This window comes from Salmo salar, chromosome ssa19 (assembly GCF_905237065.1).
Source record: "Salmo salar chromosome ssa19, Ssal_v3.1, whole genome shotgun sequence".
NCBI lineage: Eukaryota > Metazoa > Chordata > Actinopteri > Salmoniformes > Salmonidae > Salmo > Salmo salar.
Genome location: NC_059460.1, coordinates 15,180,142 through 15,201,530, shown reverse-complemented (window position 1 = coordinate 15,201,530; position 21,389 = coordinate 15,180,142). Strand labels below are relative to the sequence as shown.

The window sequence follows — 21,389 nt, the reverse complement described above, 5'->3', positions numbered from 1 at the left end:
GCAGCATTGAAGGTCCCCAAGAACACAGTGGCCTCCAACATTCTTAAATGGAAGAAGTCTGGAACTGTAACGCCCTGGCCATAGAGAGGGGTTTTTGTTCTTTATTTTGGTTAGGCCAGGGTGTTACATTGGGTGGGCGTTCTATGTTCCTTTTTCTATGTTTTTGTGTTTCTTTGTTTTGGGCCGTGTGTGGCTCCCAATCAGGCACAGCTGAAGCTCGTTGTTGCTGATTGGGAGTCACACATAAGGAGCATGTTTTTCCTTTGGGTTTTGTGGGTAATTGTTTCTGTTCAGTGTGTTTCCTGTCAGTACTGTTTGGCTGTCGGTTTTCCTGTTTTTTGTATAGTGTTCTCTTTGTTTGAAATTAAATGTCAAGATGAACACTAACTCCGCTGCACCTTGGTCTTCTTCCGACGACAGCCCTTACAGAAACCACCAAGAGTCTTCCCAGAGCTGGCGACCCAGCCAAACTGAGCAATCGGGGGAGAAGGGCCTTGGTCGGGGAGTTGACCAAGAACCCGATGGTCACTCTGACAGAGCTCTAGAGTTCTTCTGTGGAGATGGGAGAACCTTCCAGAAGGACAACCATCTCTAAAGTACTCCACCAATCAGGCCTTTATGGTAGAGTGGCCAGACGGAAGCCACTCCTCAGTAAAAGGTACAAAATAAACAAGTTTCTCTGGTCTTTTGAAACCAAAATTGAACTCTTTAGCCTGAATGCCAAGGGTCACGTCAGGAGGAAACCTGGAAGCATGGTGGTGGCAGCATCATGCTGTGGGGATGTTTTTCAGTGGCAGGGACTGGGAGACTTGTCAGGATCGAGGCAAAGATGGATGGAGCAAAGTACAGAGAGATCCTTGATGAAAACATGCTCCAGAGCACTCACAACCTCAGACTGGGGTGAAGGTTCACCTTCCATCAGGACAACGACCTTAAGCACACAGCCAAGACAACGCAGGAGTGGTTTCGGGACAAGTCTCTGAATGTCCTTGAGTGGCCCAGCCAGAGCCCCGACTTGACCCCGATCGAGCATCTCTGTAGAAACCTGAAAATAGCTGTGCAGCAACGCTCCCCATCCATCCTGACAGAGCTTGAGAGGATCTGCAGAGAAGAATGGGAGAAACTCCCCAAATACAGGTGTGCCAAGCTTGTTGCGTCATACCCAAGAAGACTCGATGCTGTAATCGCTGCCGAAGGTGCTTCAACAAAGTCCTGAGTAAAGGGTTTGAATACTTATGTAAATGTCATATTTCTGTTTTTTTATTTTGAATAAATTAGCAAACATTTCTATAAACCTGTTTTTGCTTTGCTATTATGGGGTAATGTGTGTAGATTGATGAGGGAAAACAATTATTTAATCAATTTTAGAATCAGGCTGTAACATAACAAAATGTGGAAAAAGTCAAGGGGTCTGAATACTTTCCGAATGCACTGTATATACAGCAAAGAGAGAGGAGAGAGAGAGAAAGACAAAGAGCGCAAGAGACAGTGAGAGGGGTATGAGACAGGGTTGTGTGTTAAGAAGTGAGGGATGCCGGGGGCTTTTGTGCTCAGAAGAGGAAGGTCATAGCATAAACTACCAATTAAACTCAAGTCATCCGAGCAAGTCATCCATGACACGTCTTGGCCCTTTTGTTATTGAAGGAGTAGCCAAACCACTGCACCGTTTCGCTCTCTCTCTCTCTTTCTATCCCTCTCTCTCTCTTCCTCTCCCTGTCTTTCTCCCTCTCTCTCTCTCTCTCGATGGTAAGGCCTAATTGCAATTGCAAGAAAAGCTTGTAAATACCCTCATTTTACATACAGGTCTCCTTTTGAATCTTAAAGATGCAGTCCGGGTTTTTAAGCACAACAAATTCATAACATATTGTACGAATTGGATCCGTAACATACAGTGTCATACGAATTGTAAAAAAAATACAAAAAAAATGGTGCAGGGTGTAACATATCAAATGAAATGGATGGCATAGTACACAATTGGATGACGTTGTACACACAAAACAGGGACGCGTTTTACCTCGTGAGCACCACTTTCAAAACTACTGGCTGAAATTAAATGTAAAGTTCTGGAGCATCATTTTAAGCGTTAAGTACTGATTTAATTGCTATAGCACTGTCGGAAAAGCAATTTTCTAGCTATTTTAAGTGACATATGGTTGAGAGCTGGTGTCAGATAGCCTTACACAGCAAATCACTTGTCTTTTGGTTTACATTATAGCTCTGACAAGATGGAGCCTTCACATTCTCTCTCTCTCTCTCTCTCTCTCTCTCTCTCTCTCTCTCTCTCTCTCTCTCTCTCTCTCTTTCTCTCTCTCTCTCTCTACACAGCATGTACTTAAAGACACGGTAAAAGGACACTGAGCACTCCTGATACCGTGTCTCTCCCCCTCCAAGAGAGTAAAACTGAGTCTACAGAGTGCTTTTGTAAATAGGACTTAACCCACTTGGTCGTTGGTGTCACTTCCATGTTAAAGTAGTCCCATCCATTTTTTGGTCTCACACAAACCCTACACTGTTCGTAGGTACAATACCCTGTGTACATTAACCAGTGCTGTTCACTGTAATCAATGCTCTAATGTATTAAATATTGATCAGCCAAACCTCCATCCTAATTTCGCTTTTAAAGATTGTCGTTCTTACCTGTGTGGTGTACCAGCTAGCTGAACACATGGTTCCTATGGTAACCTGAGCTGAGAGAGTTAGAGAGAGAGAGTGAGAGCACCCAGGAGGCAATACAGTACAGTGTTGAAGGACCCTGGCCCTATTCAATAAGCAGCAAGCGAGAGGCACAGGATTGAATAGTGAGAAAAGGCAAAGAGTTGCCTTTGTGTTCCCACTCCTACTCATTCTGAGAAAAAGTTAGCGCTGCTGAATGGTCAAGCTAGCTGCCTGGAACTTGTCCTTGAGTTCCTTTTTTCTCTCTCTGTCATTACTCCTTTCCCTGCTGTGGAGCGGGGGATGGGTGGATGGATGACAGTTGGTGAGGTATTTACCTGGGCTCTTTAGATCAGGGATGGACAACTGGCCTGTGGCCCCCCTTTTGTAGTCCCGCGGACCAATTTCAAGGTTTTAAGAACTCAGTTGGGATCTCAACTTACTGTTGAGAGTTAAAATAATAGAATACACAAGGTGCAATTTCGAAATGTAGTTGTGCATCAGCAGCCACTCAATTAGCCCATGTCAACAAAAAAAATTCAATTGGTAAGTTAGTCTAATGGCCAGCTATCTAAACTTGTAGTAAGCATGGTCCAATTACCGACCAGGGTGGGGCCCATTGATTATCAGTTATCATATTAAAAACTGAAAACATTTGCCTATGGCAAAATGTGTAGAATTGCAGGAAGTTAGTTGTAAAACTGCACAAAAAAAACGGGCATTGCGGCCCATCATGATAAGTTCTGTTTTTTTTTTGGTGGCCCCCACCCCCATCAAAGTTGCCCATCCCTGCTTTCAATGATTGTTTTCTAGTATTTGTTTCAGTTTGTGGAAGGGTTTCTGAGAACAGTAATTAACTATTGATGGTGATGGAGTGGTTGGTGAATGGTATAATTAAGAGAAGTTTAATGGTATGAATTATGCATCATTTGTAGAATTCTAATACTGTGATATTTTCCTCTTAACACATGGCATAATTCTGATAAACAACTCTCAAATGTTTCACAATGCATTACACCTTCTTTTCCAAGAGGCACAAACAACAACAAAAACATCTAAGATGATTATGCATGACTACCAGACCTGGGTTTCAATACATGTATTATTTAAATATTTACTTTCTGTGTATTTGAGTATTTTCAAATAATGTGGCCGTAATCAAAGTATTTGAAAGTATTTTCAAATACCTTCAATAAATAGCCTACTATTAGATTTTTTTTTCTCAAATACATATTTCCAAATAAAGTTTTTTTAAAGACTCCTAGGACCTGGGTTCATATACATGGGAGTATTTAATTGTATTTGAAAATACATTGTGTAATGAGTATTTTAAAATACCTGCCAATATTCAACTACTTGTCTTTTCAAATAACAAATATCTGAATATATATGTGAAAGTAATTGAGATATTTGAAATAATATTTGAACCCAGGTTTGATGATCAGTTGACTATGTTTGGCTTCAGAGAAGTAATAGCAGCATTTGCTACTGGCAAAGGCTCATATTTCCTGCCCATATGTCATAGTATGTTTTGTTAATTATGTCAGTTTAGGATATGGTGGATATCAGAACTATCCCTTGGTATATTTGACTGTGTCAGATTCATATGCTGTAAGCATGAAGAGGAGGAGGCCCAAAGCCTGTTCTCTGTAAAAGCAGGGGGTGTGCTGGGTCAGCTGTGCCAAGCATTAGTTAATGGTCCTTGTTCCAGACATCTGTGGTTTGTGTGCTTTAGTGCAACATTCATGAACTGCATTTAAATGTGATGACCCATTTTATATTTTTGTCCTTCAGTTAAAAAGAGGTAAAGTGCTGGTCCCATGTTTCATGGTTCCCTGTGGCTCAGTTGGTAGCGCATGGTGTTTGCAATGCCAGCATGGTGTGTGCAACGCCAGGGTTGTGGGTTCGATTCCCACGGGAGGCCAGTACAAAAAAAATAATAATAATAATAAATGCATTAAATGAAATGTATGCATTCACTACTGTAAGTCTCTCTGGATAAGAGCGTCTGCTAAATGACTAAAATGTAAATGTCATGAGCTGAAATAAAAGATCCCAGAAATTATCCACTCACAAAAAACGTATTTCTTTCAAATGTTGTGCACAAATTTATTTACATCTCTGTAAGTGAGCATTTCGAAATTGCCAAGATAATCCGTCCTCCTGACAGGTGTGGCATATCAAGATTCTGATTAAACAGCATGATCATTACACAGGTGCACCTTGAGCTGGGGACAATAAAAGGCCACTCTAAAATGTGAAGTTTTGTCACAACATAATGCCACAGATGTCTCAAGTTTTGAGGGAGCGTGCAATTGGCATGCTGACTTCAGGTATGTTCACGAGAGCTGTTGCCAGAGAATTTAATGTTAATTTCTCTACCATAATCCGCCTCCAACATTGTTTTAGAGAATTTGGCAGTATGATCAACTGGCCTCACAACAGCAGAACAAGTGTATGTGTGGGCGCGCGGTTAGCTGATGCTAACGTTGTGAACAGAATGCCCCATGGTGGCGGTGAGATTATGGTATCGGCAGGCATAAACTACGGACAACAAACACAATTGTATTTTATCAATGGCAATGTGAGTGCACAGAGATACCGCGACGAGTTCCTGAGGCCCATTGTCGTGCCATTCATCTGCCACCATCACCTCATGTTTCAGCATGATAATGCACCGCCCCATGTCGCAAGGATCTGTACACAATTCCTGGAAGTTCAAAATGTCCCAGTTCTTCCATGGCCTGCATACTCACCAGACATGTCACCCTTGAGCATGTTTGGGATGATCTGGATTGACGTGTACAACAGCATGTTTCAGTTTCCGCCAATATCTAGCAACTTCGCGCAACCATTGAAGAGGAGTGGGACAACATTCCACAGGCCATAAGCAACAGCCTGATCAAATCTATGCGAAAAAGATGTGTCGTACTGCATGAGGCAAATGGTGGTCACACCAGATACTGACTGGTTTTCTGATCCACACCCCTACCTTTTCCCAAGAATCCATAGATTATGGCCTAATGAATTAATTTCAGTTGACTGATTTTGTTATATGATCTGTAACAGTAAAATCTTTGAAATTGTTGCATGTTGCATTTATGTGTTTGTTATTTACAATTCAAATCTGTTCTGGCCATAGAGTCTCTATTGTAGATGAAACTGCATGCGCCATTATCACATATACAATTAAACCCTCTGGCTTAACTGGTTTCACAGGTGCCACAAGGCAGGTGTTTAAGAGACTGGATATAGAAGGGTGATGCAATCTTGACGCTCATGTACTTCACACCTTCACTCACTCTGTGGGGATGGTTACAAGAAATACTTGGTTCTGAGGAAACTGCGCTGTCTGGACGTGTCCGTGTGGGATATTTTTTATGTAGACACATTCAATTCAATTAAACTGGATCACGTTATTAGTATTCCCTAGTAGTTATTCAACAGACTGTGAAAACCACCCTATGGCCTGAGAACAACTCTCTCCTCTGAGATCATCTTGTCATGCCCTGACGATAGAGAGCCTTTTTATTCTCTATTTTGGTTAGGGCAGGGTGTGACTAGGGTGGGTTATCTAGGTTGTCTTTTCTATGTTGGCTTGGCATGGTTCCCAATCAGAGGCAGCCGTTTATCGTTGTCTCTAATTGGGGATCATATTTAGGCAGCCATTTCCCCACTGTGTTTTGTGGGATCTAGTTTATGTGTGTGTGAGCACGCCATAGCTTCACGTGTTCGTTTATTCTTTATTGTTTTTTGAGAGTTTCATTTAATAAACATGTGGAACCCAGATCACGCTGCGCTTTGGTCCGAGTATGCTTCCAGTTCTTACGACGATCGTGACACTCCTACCTCACGCTATAGCACAGTACTATCTGTTGAGATGACCATGTCAATGGAAGGGACTAAGGGACATATTGTTACTAAGGGACATATTGTATATTAGTTCCTCTTGTTCTGTGTTGGAAGAGAGACCTTGAAGCGAATGTCGGTGCTACGACTCCAACTGCTGAGAAGAACAGCATCTTTTGTGAGGCTGTAGTCTGTATTGATGCCTGTGAACAATGGTGTCCGATAACTCTTTTTCTGAATTAAAAAAACACACAAACACACACCTTTTCAGAAATATTTGGTGAAACAGGAAATCAGAAATGGCACTAGACGAACAGTAGTGAGTAGTGGTGCAGACTGTGTTTACATTATGGATGTCGGGGGAAATAATACAAAGTCTTTAACTGAAACATGTAATTGTTGTTCCGTCTGCAGTTTTCTGAGGCACTTCCATGTAAATACCTTTAACACATTCTTAAGGACCTCTTCAATGTAATCAGTATACTAGACAATGATAGCACAGCCCCAGTGTACAGGATATCTTCCCCAAGAGCCTAGTCAATCATTGCACTTAATCAGGATACAGCCTAGCAGTTGATATATTAATGGGATGTAGTCCAGTTGACAGAACCTCGTCCATTACTATCAGTAAAGTAACTTCCAATGTAAAAGGAGCTATGCACCTGCAGACCTAGTTGACTAAGTGGCGAGAAATTGCATTAAAGAGTAATCGTGTATGTGTCGCTGCACAGCAACAGAGCAGTATGTGGGTGTGTGTGTGTGTGTGTGGTTGTGTGCACATGTGTGCATTCAAGTCTCCCAGGTCAGCCATTACAGTGTTCTTAGCGATGAGGCAAAGTAAATATTTTGGTGGATCAGCAACAAGGGAATAATGCAACCAAACACAAACAGACACACAGACACTCATGCACACGCCCTTGCACAAATACACACAGACACACATGAACGCAGACATGTACACAGCAAGAAAAACATCAATATTAGCAAACCTACAACAGGGTGAAGAGAAACATGCACACATCTGATAGCAACTTCATGCAAGGATGTTGAGAAAGAAAAAGGAAGGGAGAGAGAGAGAGAAAGGGAGAGGTGACAGAGAGAGGGACTAATCAACTGCTGTAGGAGCAGAACAGTGTGGAGGGTCATAGAGATTACCACAGGGGAGGGAGAGAGGGGGGAGAGAGAGAGAGATTTATATCTTCTGTATTCTCCCACATGGGTTGCTCTGTGGCTGTGGTGAGTGGTTGTGCCAGAGATAGCTGGACAGAGAGAGGGAGAGCTGGAGTAAGAAAGAGAAACAGAAACAGAGAGAGAGAGAGAGTTAGAGCAATAGGCTCGTGAAGAGCTCTTAGCGGGCCTGAAGTAAGGATGCACAGTGAGACTGGACGGCGCTAAGGCTCCGTCCCTAGTGTCGCCACTTCTCAGTTAGCACTAGAGCTTTAGCCTTTATCCGCTAACTCTCTCTTACAACACCTACCTGGCTCCACCACCATCACTACCCAGGGGAGAGAGTCTCTGGCGATACCCCCACGCAGTGCACTTCTCCTGGGGGACGGGCTGAGGGGGGACCCCTTCTCCTCACGGAGCCTCCACGGAGGGAGAGGGACAACACAGGAGAGTGAGAACCACAGGCAGCAGAGAGAAGAGTTTTGATACAAGACAAGTGCAGTGACAGAGTGAGGAGTTGAGGAAAGATGACGGAGCCTAGCTCCAAGAGCTCCAAGAAGCAGGGATTTAAAAAGTGCCGGAGCGCCACTTTCAGCATCGATGGGTTCAGCTTCACCATCGGTGAGTGAGAGAGAGTGTGTGTGTGTAGGGGATAGTTGAGTGCAGCTGTGTGTCTTTGCAAACTGAACTGAACATATGGTGTTCTTTACCGCTGGCTGAGGCTGTCTTTGCCATAGTTGAGCATAAGCTTCAGTCACTTAATATATGTATCTCTAGAGTTTTCTATATAATGATTGCATATTCTTTGTTTGAAAGTTAAATTGCACTTCAACAGTGTGATTTTGTTGTTTGATATCACAATGTAAATGACCTACAGTGTGAACATTCAGAGAAATCATTTTCGTATGTTTCCCCTGCATCATTAGCAAGTCTATTCATTGTCTGTACAGTCTTTCACTGTCTGTACACAGTCTATCAAGACAGAAACAGAGGGAGACACAGAGAGAAATATATCTAAACTCTTCTGAAGTGTCATTCTTTTTCAATAGACTGAGGAAAATCAAAAAAAGTGAAATAGCCTGTCAATATTTATGCATCTTGGTGGCATCTTCATTTTCCTCTCTTTGTTTGTCAAGTCCCTGTGTGTGTGTGTGTGTGTGTGTGTGTGTGTGTGTGTGTGTGTGTGTGTGTGTGTGTGTGTGTGTGTGTGATGCATGGAGAGGGGGTGATAATGAACAGAAATCAGTGAGGTGAACATTTGTCTCATCCAGTCAGCTAGTTCTCTGTTGAGCAGAGGAATATTGCAGTGTCGTCTGAACAAAGCAGATAACAGAAGGAGGCTGTAACACGTCTCCTTTTTCAGACAGAATGTCTCACATCTGTACAATTACTTTCCGAGATCCCATTTATTTCATCCCCAAAGCTTGTTCTCTTTTATGGGGCAATTCCACATTAACAGAGTGATGCTGAGACGCTTCACTTTAGAATGTATGCCAAACATAAACCAATGATTGTGAAGTTATACAAACCATACATCTCTATGCACGATGACTAATTATAACAATTTCCACAGAAAATGTTACACAAACACATTTACTTGAAGAACAGTGCAGATGCAAATGTTGGTAACACGGGGACTGCACAAACAGCACAAACCGTCATATACAGTAAACTTGTTTTTGTACGATTTTGAGTGGAAGTTGATAGAAGTAGTCATTGTGCATATTGTTTTATGGTTTGTTTAACTTTGCAATAATTTTATTTTGTTTGACATACATTTTAAAGTGAAATGTGAGTTTCATCATTCCCTTCTCGTGGAATTGCCTATGGCTGTTTCAAATGTCGAGAACTGAGACTGCTGAGAGAAGAAAGTGTTTTATTTTACTGTGTCGAGCCAGAGGATAGGGAAGTAGTTAGCTGTTGAAGACGGCAGAATTATTTGCATTTAAAGTAAGGATTCAAAACTACAGTTTGAGGGGTGGAGGAGAGGAGTGACATGAGCATTGTGTGTGTGTATGTGTGTGTATGTGTGAAACAGGGCAGTAATTGCAGCCTTTCAAAGGTCAAGTGGTACATCTTATGTAACCTCCCTCCTCTCCTCTCCATGTTCTGTCGTTCCTCTACTCTCCATGTTCCGTCATTCCTCTCCTCTCCTCTGTTCTGTTGTTCCCTCAGTGGTCAGAGATGAGAGACAATTAAAGGATAGAGGAGGGAAAGTAGAAGGGACGAACAGTAGATATGACAGGGGTCCTTCTGAAATATATGACTCTCCAATTGATGGGAAGAGTCTACAAGCGTAATGGGAAAGGAAGTCCCATAATCATCACGCCAAACATGCATGTGAAGTATGACAACCAATGTCAAAGGAGTTGGCTAAAGCACGTACATATCTGTGACGGCGGTAGCTACAGCACTATGCAACCAGCTAACCGAACCGTCTACACCTGGCTGTCATCTGCTGTTAATGTACAGTAAACAGTTGCAGCTTAATAGTTCCCCATCGTATAGACTATATAGGTGATGATGAAGACCCATGTAAGTAAACAGACGTGATCGAGTTCAGAGTTCCAGCTGCTTCTATGTGGTCTGCAAACGAAAGGTACATAAACACCCTCACGCTTTGACTTGCTGATAAGGGTCTCCCTCTCCCTACCTCACACTTACATTACCTGCCCACGTCGCACACACACACACACATTACCTGCCCACGCTTGCCGTGTGTGATGATGACTGATTACTGTTACTATGGGAACGGGGGACGAGGGACGGGGGAGGATATGACATTGCTGTGTGTGTGTGTGTGTGTGCGTGCATGTGTGTATTTGTGTGTGTACATGTGTGTGTGTGTGCACGTGTGTGAGCATGTGTTTCAACTTTCATAGTTTGTTTGCCACTCACACAGGATACAACAGGTGTAAAACAGTACATTGAAATTCTTATCTTGAAAGCTCTTTCCAACAATGAAGTGATATCAACAATAATATAGACGATAATAGGACATAGAATAAAAAAACACACTAGAAACATGATGTGAGAGAATGGAAGGATAGAGGAGGGAAAGTGTGTGTGTGCACAAGTGCGTGTATGTGTGGGTTTGTGTGTGTGTTTGTGGTAAATTAGCCTGTCCCCTCCTCTATCAGTGGAAGGGTAGTCTGTGGAGACCTCATTAACACACACACCTGTTTGGTAATCTCTGTGACTCTGGTTTGTCGGGGCATGGAGCAGAGGGGGTTATGGGATATCACCTTTGGTTACCTGGGGCACCGCTTTGGAGACATGCAGAGAGAGGTAAGAGGGAGAGAGAGATGAGTAAGTGGGAGAGACGGAGGAGGGATAGAGAGAGAGGTAAAAGAGAGACAGGTAGGAGGGAGAAAGACAGGTAGGAGGGGGAGAGAGGGGTAGGAGGGAGAGAGAGAGGTAAGAGTGAAAGAAGGAAGGAGAGCGAGTTAAGAGGGAAAGGAAGAGGGAGAGAGAGGGAGGTAAGATGGAAATAATAAGGGGTGAGGGAGGAGAGGGTCTGACGTGTATGTAGTCAATGTATTGTCTGGGCGACAGTGATGGAGGAGGCCACTTCATTAGTGGTAATGACTCCCCCTGCTCTGCTCTGCCGGGGACTACTCTTCTATCGTCGTGGCGACTGAGACGACACAAATTACGTGAACAAACACACACTGTCTCTCTACCTCGCTCTCTCTCTTTATCTCTCCCTCTCCTACCTCTCTCCTCCCTCCCTCCTTCCTCGCTCCTTCCAGCAGATTATCTCTCTCTCTCTCTATCGCTCAATCGATCACTCCTCCCTCCTCTTCCCTCCCTCCCTCTCCCTCCCCTTCTATTCTTCCTCTCTCTTCCCCTCCCTCCTTCTCGCTCTCTCGTCATCCTCTCTCACCCTCCCTACTAAGGGGAGCCTCTCCTGGAGACCCTCTAATTTCTCCTAATTACCTGCTGGCCCCTGTGGATCTCCTCTTACCCAGCTCCTCCTGAGACCCGCTCACTGGTTTGTTCACTCGACCCCTTCAATCCACCCCTCTACCAATCTGTCACTCTCAATGTCTGTTTCAGATTATTTTCTTTTTATTGCACCTCTTTCCTTGTTCTCTCTCTTTGTTCTCTCTTTTCTCTGTCATTTTCCATTATCACCTGCACTCTCTCTTACTTTCCTTTCTGTTCTTCATGTCCCTCTCTCTCTCTCTCTCTCTCCCTTCTTTCTGACCTGTAGATGTCTTTGAGGTGGTGGTCATCAGTGGGGTAGGTAGAGCAAAATGCCATGGTAACCCAGAGTAGCCCATTATAGGTGTAATCCCATGTAATGACCTAACCACAGCACAGTCCAGCACTGCAATGATTCTCTATATCAGCGGTCTTATTCCCGTCCTCCTCATCTCTTACTGTCTGTTTCATTGCCAATACATAGGCTGCACTATCTGAATGAGGACAAAATGATTTGTGTAAAATTGAAAAGCTTTTGAAGGACAGTTGTTTTATTTAATTATACCTTTATTTGACCAGGCAGGTCAATTAAGTACACATTCTTCTTTACAATAGCATGCTGATTTGGTCCTACAAATTCCTAACTGACCAGTGAATCCTTGTAATTAATTGTTCTTGATGATATCGATATCGGTCAGCCAAATATATCATTACATAAAACATATTTTTACATAAACAAAAGTATTCATTGCTATTGCTTATGCTGCTGCCAACATGTTGTGAATCTAAATTCCTTATGGCATAGTCTTTATAATTCATCAGTTAGTCCATTAGTCTCAACGGAATAACATCTATTTAGACTTTCAAATGAAGACCTTTCAAGACCATCAAATACATAGTTGTGCATTAAAGTAATGTACTAATGTAATAGAAATTCAGTTTACAGTATTTCCCACACTGTGTAAACACCACTTATGACTAGAAGGTCTGTGACCTCAGCAGGAGAATCTGCTTACCATCTCTGTCATGTTGGTTGACATTCTGTGCTTGTTTCTCACTACCATAAAGGGACAAATATGTGTCGGTTGGAAAAGGAACTCGCTCACTAAAGAACTAAACTGTTGAAGGTGTTTAGCTAGCTACATGTCTCCTGGCAACTGGGGTAGAACTGCAGTGTGTGTGTGTGTGTGTGTGTGGATAGGTCTCCAGTGCATCAATGAGCCTTTGGTATGTGGCATGGCACGTGTTGATTTGACCTTGCAGAATATAATTGCTACTCATTGTGCTAAAGTAAGGTGACTACTCCGTGGAATCACATAGCTAGTAGTAGAATAGTAGTAGAAGGTAAATGGAAAAATATCATCTATACTGAACAAAAATATAAAAGCAGCATGCAACAATTTCAAAAGATTTAACTGAGTGACAGGAAATCAGTCAATTTAAATAAATTCATTAGGCTCTAATTTATGGATTTCACATGACTGAGAATACAGATATGCATCTGTTGGTCACAGATACCTTAAAAAAAAGGTAGGGGCGTGGATGAGAATACCAGTCATTATCTGGTGTGACCACCATTTGCATTATGCAGCGGGACACATCTCCTTCGCATAGAGTTAATCAGGCTGTTTATTGTGTCCTATGGAATGTTGTCCCACACCATACATGTGGTCTGTGGTTGTGAGGCCGGTTGGACGTACTGCCAAATTCTGCCAAAATGACATTGGCTTATGGTAGAGAAATTAACATTAAATTCTCTGGCAACAGCTTTGGTGCACATTCCTGTAGTCAGCAAGCCAATTGCACGCTCCTACAAAACTTGAGACATTTGTGGCACTGTGTTGTGTGACAAAGCTGCACATTTTAGAGTGGCCTTTTATTGTCCCCAGCTCAAGGTGCACCTGTGTAATGATCATGCTGTTTAATCAGCTTCTTGATATGCCACACCTGTCAGGTGGATGGATTATCTTGACAAAGGAGAAATGCTCACTAACAGGGATGTAAACACATTTGTGCCCAACATTTCAGAGAAGTAAGATTTTTGTGCATATGGAAAATTTGGGGTATCTTTTATCTTCTAACTCGTTGATGGATTAGTTCATTCATTATGTCATATGTATTCATTTAATAATGTATTCATTAATTCACACATTGTTTTCCGCTTGTCCTGAACTTTAACAGGAAATTGGTCAGTCAGTCATGCCCATGAAAAACATGTTTGTAAACAAATAAAATAAGATGAATAGAATGAATTAATTTCTACACTCATTAAAACCGCCTTCTCCGACCTCTCCTCTGCTCAGATCCTCTCCTCCCACTCTTCTTCCCTCTTTTGTTAATTCATTATCTCGGTCTCTGTTTTCACAGTTGCCAACAAGGCTGGGGAGAGTAACCCTCCACCACTGAATCGCTTTGCACGTGAGTCACCACAGTCCAACAAACACACAAAAACACACATACACACACATACACACACACATACACACACATACACACACACAAACACTATGAGAACACATGTTCAATGGGTGGAACCAGCTACTTCAAAACTTTTTAAACACATCTGGCATATGACAAATATCCTTTTCTTCATAGTCAATAGCTGTTTAATTGAATAGCTGTTTGTTGCAATGCTCATCAACAACTTTGACACCTTTGCCTTTTGATAAATCAATACATCGGCTAGATGGCAGCATCACACCATGTGTTTATACACCACAGACACGTGACAGAGTGTTATGCGCATTCTAGAGACCTATCAACAGAGGGCGACAGACACCCACAGCCGCAGCAGTGTTTCGTCATGGAGTTGTTATGAACCCTCACCGCCTCCCTGCTTAGCCTGACTGACTGACTGATGTGTTACATCTATAGTCTAGCACAATAAAACACACTGAGCTGCGTCTCACCGTCTGTAACATTATGGCCTTTACTCATTGCATTACATTTCTCAGATCCAAGTATTCTTCTCCATTTGTAATGCCCAGAGTTTTTCCTGGTTAGGTCAAAATGTGGTCAGGGTAAAACTCCATGCCCTACCCATTATATGAACCCTGAACTCTGTCCCTTGACCTTCCTGTCCAGGTTCCAAGTCCCAGAATGCCTTGTGGAATGCCATCACTGCAGGGATCGGGATCAAGGATAAGGATAAGAGAGGGATTCTTATCGATCCCCGCAGTCCAGAGGAGATTCTGGCTGACGACCTGCCAGTCGTGGACGGGCCAGACGCCATGGAGAAGACTGCCATCAGGTCTGGAGTTGTGTGGCCTCGTGCGCACACACACACACACACACACACACACACACACACACACACACACACACACACACACACACACACACACACACACACACACACACACACACACACACACACACACACACACACACATTTGTACTGCATCATTAGGAGCTAGTAACACAAGCATTTTTTTGTGTTCTTCAATAACATCTGCTACAATGGGTACGCGACCAGTTCACTTTGATTTGATTTGAAACACACACACACACACACACACACACACACACACACACACACACACACACACACACACACACACACACACACACACACACACACACACACACACACACACACACTTTGTCCTAGTGTGTGCTCTTTTCGAACAGAGGTTCTCAAAATGGGGTCGTGGAGGCACTGTAATTTAAGCTTTTAAAATGTTTTACCTCTGCCTCATGGCAAAATGTGTATAATTGCAGGATATGAGCTTTAAAGCTGCAACAACAAAACATCTCTCTGCCACATGACAAAATATGTAGAATTGCAGAAAATTATAGTGAACCAAAATATAAAACACAACATGCAACATTACAGTTACAGTTCAGTTCATTTCAGGAAATCAGTCAATTTAAATGAATTCATTACACCCTAATCTATGGATTTCACATGACTGGAAAGGCAGATATGCATCTGTTGGTCACAGATACCTTTAAAAAAAGGTAGGGGCGTATCTGGTGTGACCACCATTTGCCTCATGCAGCACAACACATCTCCTTCGCATAGAGTTGATCAGGCTGTTGATTGTTGCCTGTGGAATGTTGTCCCACTCCTCTTCAATAGCTTTGCGAAGTTGCTGGATATTGGCGGGAACTGGAACACGCTGTCGTACACGTCGATCCAGAGCATCCCAAACATGCTCAATTAAATTCTCTGGCAACAGCTTTGGTGCACATTCCTGTAGTCAGCAAGCCAATTGCACGCTCCCTCAAAACCTCAGACACCTGTGCCATTGTGTTGTGTGACAAAACTGCATATTTTAGAGTGGCCTTTTATTGTTCCCAACACAAGGTGCACCTGTGTAATGATCATGCTGTTTAATCAGCTTCTTGATATGCAACACCTGTCAAGAGGATGGATTATCTTGGCAAAGGAGAAATGCTCACTAACAGGGATGTAAACAAATTTTCTCTCTGATGCCAAGAGGTGGGCCTTCCCAGGGCCCGAGACTTGTTTCGTCCAGCCATGCACTGTTGAAGTCATTGCAAAACTCTTTGTGTGCTACTTTTTTCTCATTCGTGTTATGAGTTATGATGAATTTTCTATCACAAAACCGGTCCCCGGGCCCCCCAAAAATGTAGAACCCCTGTCTTAGAATCCAACCACCATCCTAAACTCAGCAAAAAAAGAAACGTCCTCTCACTGTCAACTGTGTTTATTTTCAGCAAACTTAACATGTGTAAATATTTGTATGAACATAACAAGATTCAACAACTGAGACATAAACTGAACAAGTTTCACAGACATGTGACTAACAGAAATGGAATAATGTGTCCTTGAACAAAGGGGGGGTCAAAATCAAAAGTAACAGTCAGTATCTGGTGTGGCCACCAGCTGCATTAAGTACTGCAGTGCATCTCCACCTCATGGACTGCACCAGTTGTTGCTGTGAGATGTTACCCCACTCTTCTACCAAGGCACCTGCAAGTTCCATTTCTGGGGGGAATGGCCCTAGCCCTCACCCTCCGATCCAACAGGTCCCAGATGTGCTCAATGGGATTGAGATTCGGGCTCTTCGCTGGCCATGGCAGAACACTGACATTCCTGTCTTGCAGGAAATCACGCACAGAACAGCAGTATGGCTGGTGGCATTGTCATGCTGGAGGGTCATGTCAGGATGAGCCTGCAGGAAGGGTACCACATGAGGGAGGAGGATGTCTTCCCTGTAACGCACAGCGTTGACATTGCCTGCAATGACAACAAGCTCAGTCTGATGATCCTGTGACACACCACCCCTGACCATGACGGACCCTCCACCTCCAAATCGATCCCGCTACAGAGTACACGCCTCAGTGTAACGCTCATTCCTTTAACGATAAATGTGAATCCAACCATCACCCCTGGTGAGACAAAACCACGACTCATCGGTGAAGAGCACTCTTTGCCAGTCCTGTCTGGTCCAGCGACGGTGGGTTTGTGCCCATAGGCGACGTTGTTGCCGGTGATGTCTGGTGAGGACTTGCCTTACAACAGGCCTACAAGCCCTCAGTCCAGCATCTTTCAGCCTATTGCGGGCAGTCTGAGCACTGATGGAGGGATTGTGTGTTTCTGGTGTAACTCGGCAGCTGTTGTTGCCATCCTGTACCTGTCCCGCAGGTGTGATGTTCGGCTGTACCGATCCAGTGCAGGTGTTGTTACACGTGGTCTGCCACTGCTAAGACGATCAGCTGTCCACCCTGTCTCCCTGTAGCGCTGGCTTAGGCGTCTCACAGTACGGACATTGCAATTTATTGCCCTGGCCACATCTGCAGTCCTCATGCCTCCTTGCAGCATGCCTAAGGCACGTTCACGCAGATGAGCAGGGACCCTGGGCATCTTTTTTTTTGTGTTTTTCAGTCAGTAGAAAGGCCTCTTTAGTGTCCTAAGTTTTCATAACTGTGACCTTAACTTCCTACCGTCTGTCAGCTGTTAGTGTCTTAATGACCGTTCCACAGGTGCATGTTCATTAATTGTTTATGGTTCATTGAACAAGCATGGGAAACAGTGTTTAAACCGTTCACAATGAAGATCTGTGAAGTTATTTGGATTTTTTGCAAATTATCTTTGAAAGACAGGGTCCTGAAAAAGGGACGAGTTTGTATGCAAGTTTATGCTGTATTCTGTTTAGTGAAACAATTCATATACATTACTCAGTAACAGAGTGAGCTAAAGGTAAAGGTGTCTAACATGGGGCTTTAGCAGGTGTGTTTTTTCAGGAGATATACAGCCGGCTGATTGAGGATCATTGATCTGCCATATTGATGTTTTCCTAAACTTTGGTGTAATCTGTTGCTATGTGCCTCTGGTGATAGGGTTGGTGTACTGGTAGGGAAAAAAGTTCCCAGTGACTATTTACAGTAAAGTACATATTTTGTCATTCTGTAACATAATCTGATGGTGACAGTCATTGAAATAGGCCTAACCTTGTTCTAAATATGTTGCTAATCAGTACTATCCTTACAGAATATGGTTGTATGGTCCAGAAGGCGATAGTTATGATTATGGAATAACATGATAGAAGAGTGCTTTATTTCTACCCAGTGTAAGTGTCTGTGTGTGTCGTGTCACTTTAGGCTAGCCAGGTAGATCTGTTCCGCCATTAAAAAAAAGCCATCTAGCTGCACAACCTGTTCCTCACTCAGTGGAGCATGGCGTCTAAGGATCAATTGAAAAGTGTGTGTGTGTGTGTGTGTGTGTGTGTGTGTGTGTGTGTGTGTGTGTGTGTGTGTGTGTGTGTGTGTGTGTGAGAGAGAGTGTGTAGCCAAGATGATAATTGGGAGTTTAAAGGTCCTAGTGTCGCTATGACAGCAGTGTCAGGTACACTCTATTCCTGCCACAGAGGAAAGGCTAACTTCAAAAATGTTGACGTGGCCTTTCACATAAAAAATAGGTTTTTACTAGCAACTGGTTGATTGGAAGATCTTGTTTGACACGTGGCAGGAGTGTGTGTCCATGCACGTGTGCTTGAGACTTTGTTAAGGTTGATATTTGCATTGAAATGTATACATGTAATTTTATTTGTTTAATTTATTTATTTCACCTTTATTTAACCAGGTCGGCTAGTTGAGAACAAGTTCTCATTTACAATTGCGACCTGGCCAAGATAAAGCAAAGCAGTGCGACTAAAACAACACAGTTACGCATGGGATAAACAAACGTACAGTCAATAACACAGTAGAAAAATCTATATACATTGTGTGCAAATGTAGTAAGATTAGGGGGGGTAAGGCAATAAATAGGCCATAGTGGCAAAATAATTACAATTTAGCATTAACACTGGAGTGAAAGATGTGCAGATGATGTGCAAGTTGAGATACTGGGGTGCAAAGAGCAAAAATAAATAACAATATGGGGATGAGTGTCAGGTTCGTTGGAATGATCAGATCAAGGCGCAGCGTGAGTAGCGTTCCACATCTTTTATTAGAAAAGTGAAACTTAGCAAAATACAAAACAAACAAAGAATGAATAAACGAACCGTGACTACAGAGACTAACTCAAAACAATATCCCATAAACACAGGTGGGAAAAACAGCTATTTTAAATATGATCCCCAATTAGAGACAAAGATTACCAGATGCCTCTAATTGGGAATCATACAAATCACCAACATAGAAAATCAAGCCTAGAACCCCACATAGAAATAAATAAACTAGATCAACCCCCCAGTCACGCTCTGACCTACTCTACCATAGAAAATAAGAGCTCTCTATGGTCAGGACGTGACAATGAGGTGGTTGGGTGGGCTATTTACAGGTGGGCTGTGTACAGGTGCAGTGATTGGTAAGCTGCTCTGACAGCTGATGCTTAAAGGTATTGAGGGAGATATATAAGTCTCCAGCTTCAGTGATTTTTGCAATTTGTTCCAGTCATTGGCAGCAGAGAACTGGAAGGAAAGGCGGCCAAAGGAGGAGTTGGCTTTAGAGATGACCAGTGAGATATACCTGCTGCCAATGACTGGTGGGGTGGGTGTTGCTCTGGTGACCAGTGAGCTGAGATAAGGCGGGGCTTTACCTAGAAAAGTCTTATAGATGACCTGGAGCCAGTGGGTTTGGCGATGAATATGAAGCGAGGGCCAGCCAACGAGAGCATACAGGTCGCAGTGGTGGGTAGTATATGGGGCTTTGGTGACAAAACGGATGGCACTGTGATAGACTACATCTAATTTGAAGAGTAGAATTTTTGGAGGCTGTTGTGTAAATGACATCGCCAAAGTCAAGGATCGGTAGGATAGTCAGTTTAACGAGGGTATGCAGCATGAGTGAAGGAGGCTTTGTTGCGTAATAGGATGCCTATATTAGATTTAATTTTGGATTGGAGATGCTTAATGTGAGTCTGGAAGGAGAGTTTACAGTCTAACCAGACACCTAGGTATTTGTAGTTTTCCACATATTCTAACTCAGAACCGTCCAGAGTAGTGATGCTAGTCGGGCTGGCGGGTGCGGGCAGCGATCGGTTGAAAAGCGTGCATTTAGATTTACTAGCATTTAAGGGCAGTTGGAGGCCACGGAAGGAGTGTTGTATGGCATTGAAGATCGTTTGGAGGTTTGTTAACACAGTGTCCAAAGAAGGGCCAGAAGTATACAGAATGGTGTCGTCTGCGTAGAGGTGGATCAGAGAATGACCAGCAGCAAGAGCGACATCATTGATGTATACAGAGAAAAGAATCGGCCCGAGAATTGAACCCTGTGGCCCCCCCATAGAGACTGCCAGAGGTCCGGACAACAGGCCCTCCGATTTGACGCACTGAACTCAATCTGAGAAGTAGTTGGTGAACCAGGCGAGGCAGTCATTTGAGAAACCAAGGCTGTTGAGTCTGCCGATAAGAATGCGGTGATTGACAGAGTCGAAAGCCTTGGCCAGGTCGATGAAGACGGCTGCACAGTGCTGTCTTCTATCGATGGCGGTTTTGATATCGTTTAGGACCTTGAGTGTGGCTGAGGTGCACCCATGACCAGCTCGGAAACCAGATTACATAGCGGAGAAGGTAAGGTGGAATTCGAAATGGTCGGTGATCTGTTTGTTAACTTGGCGTTCGAAGACTTTAGAAAGGCAGGGCAGGATGGATATAGGTCTATAACAGTTTGGGTCTAGAGTGTCTCCCCTTTGAAGAGGGGGATGACCGCGGCAGCTTTCCAATCTTTAGGGATCTCAGACGATACGATCGAGCTCTGTCAGGTTGGATGGGGAGCAATGATGCACAGCTATTTTCTGGTCTCTCCAGAGATGTTCGATCAGGTTTAAGTCCGAGCTCTGGCTGGGCCACTCCTGCGTTGCCTTGGGTGTGTGCTTAGAGTCATTGTCCTGTTGGAAGGTGAACCTTCCTGAGAGCTCTGAAGAAGGTTTTCATCAAGGATTTCTCTGTACTTTGCTCCGTTCATCTTTCCCTCGATCCTGACTGGTCTCCCAGTTCCTGCCACTGAAAAACATCCCCACAGCATGATGCTGCCACCACCATGCTTCAGCGTAGGGATGGTGCTCGGTTTCCTCCAGATGTGACGCTTGGCATTCAAGCAAAGGAGTTTGATCTTGGTTTCATCAGACCAGAGAATCTTGTTTCTCATGGTATCAGAGTCTTTAGGTGCCTTTTGGCAAACTACAAGCGGGCTGTCATGTGCCTTTAACTGAGGAGTGGCTTCCGCCTGGCCACTCTACCATAAAGGCCTGATTGGTGGAGTGATGCAGACATGGTTGTCCTTCTGAAAGGTTTTCCCATCTCCACAGAGGAACCTATCAGAGTGACCATCGGGTTCTTGGTCAACTCCCTGACCAAAGCCCTTCTCCCCTGATTACTCAGTTT

General features: G+C 43.5%; 1 protein-coding gene across 4 annotated transcripts in view; it reads left to right on the top strand.

Moving 5' to 3' along the window:
- Positions 1-7,757: 7,757 nt before the first annotated feature.
- Positions 7,758-21,389, top strand: part of pde1ca (phosphodiesterase 1C, calmodulin-dependent a) — a 170,195-nt gene continuing 156,563 nt past the window's right edge. The window contains exons 1-3 of one of the 4 annotated variants that reach the window (XM_014157410.2): positions 7,758-8,289; positions 13,963-14,013; positions 14,680-14,845. In XM_014157410.2, the coding sequence (XP_014012885.1) occupies positions 8,196-8,289; positions 13,963-14,013; positions 14,680-14,845 (311 nt within the window). In that variant the 5' untranslated portion in view covers positions 7,758-8,195. The remainder of the gene's footprint in view (positions 8,290-13,962; positions 14,014-14,679; positions 14,846-21,389) is intronic. The other 3 variants (XM_045702122.1, XM_045702121.1, XM_045702123.1) reach the window with 3 other exon arrangements.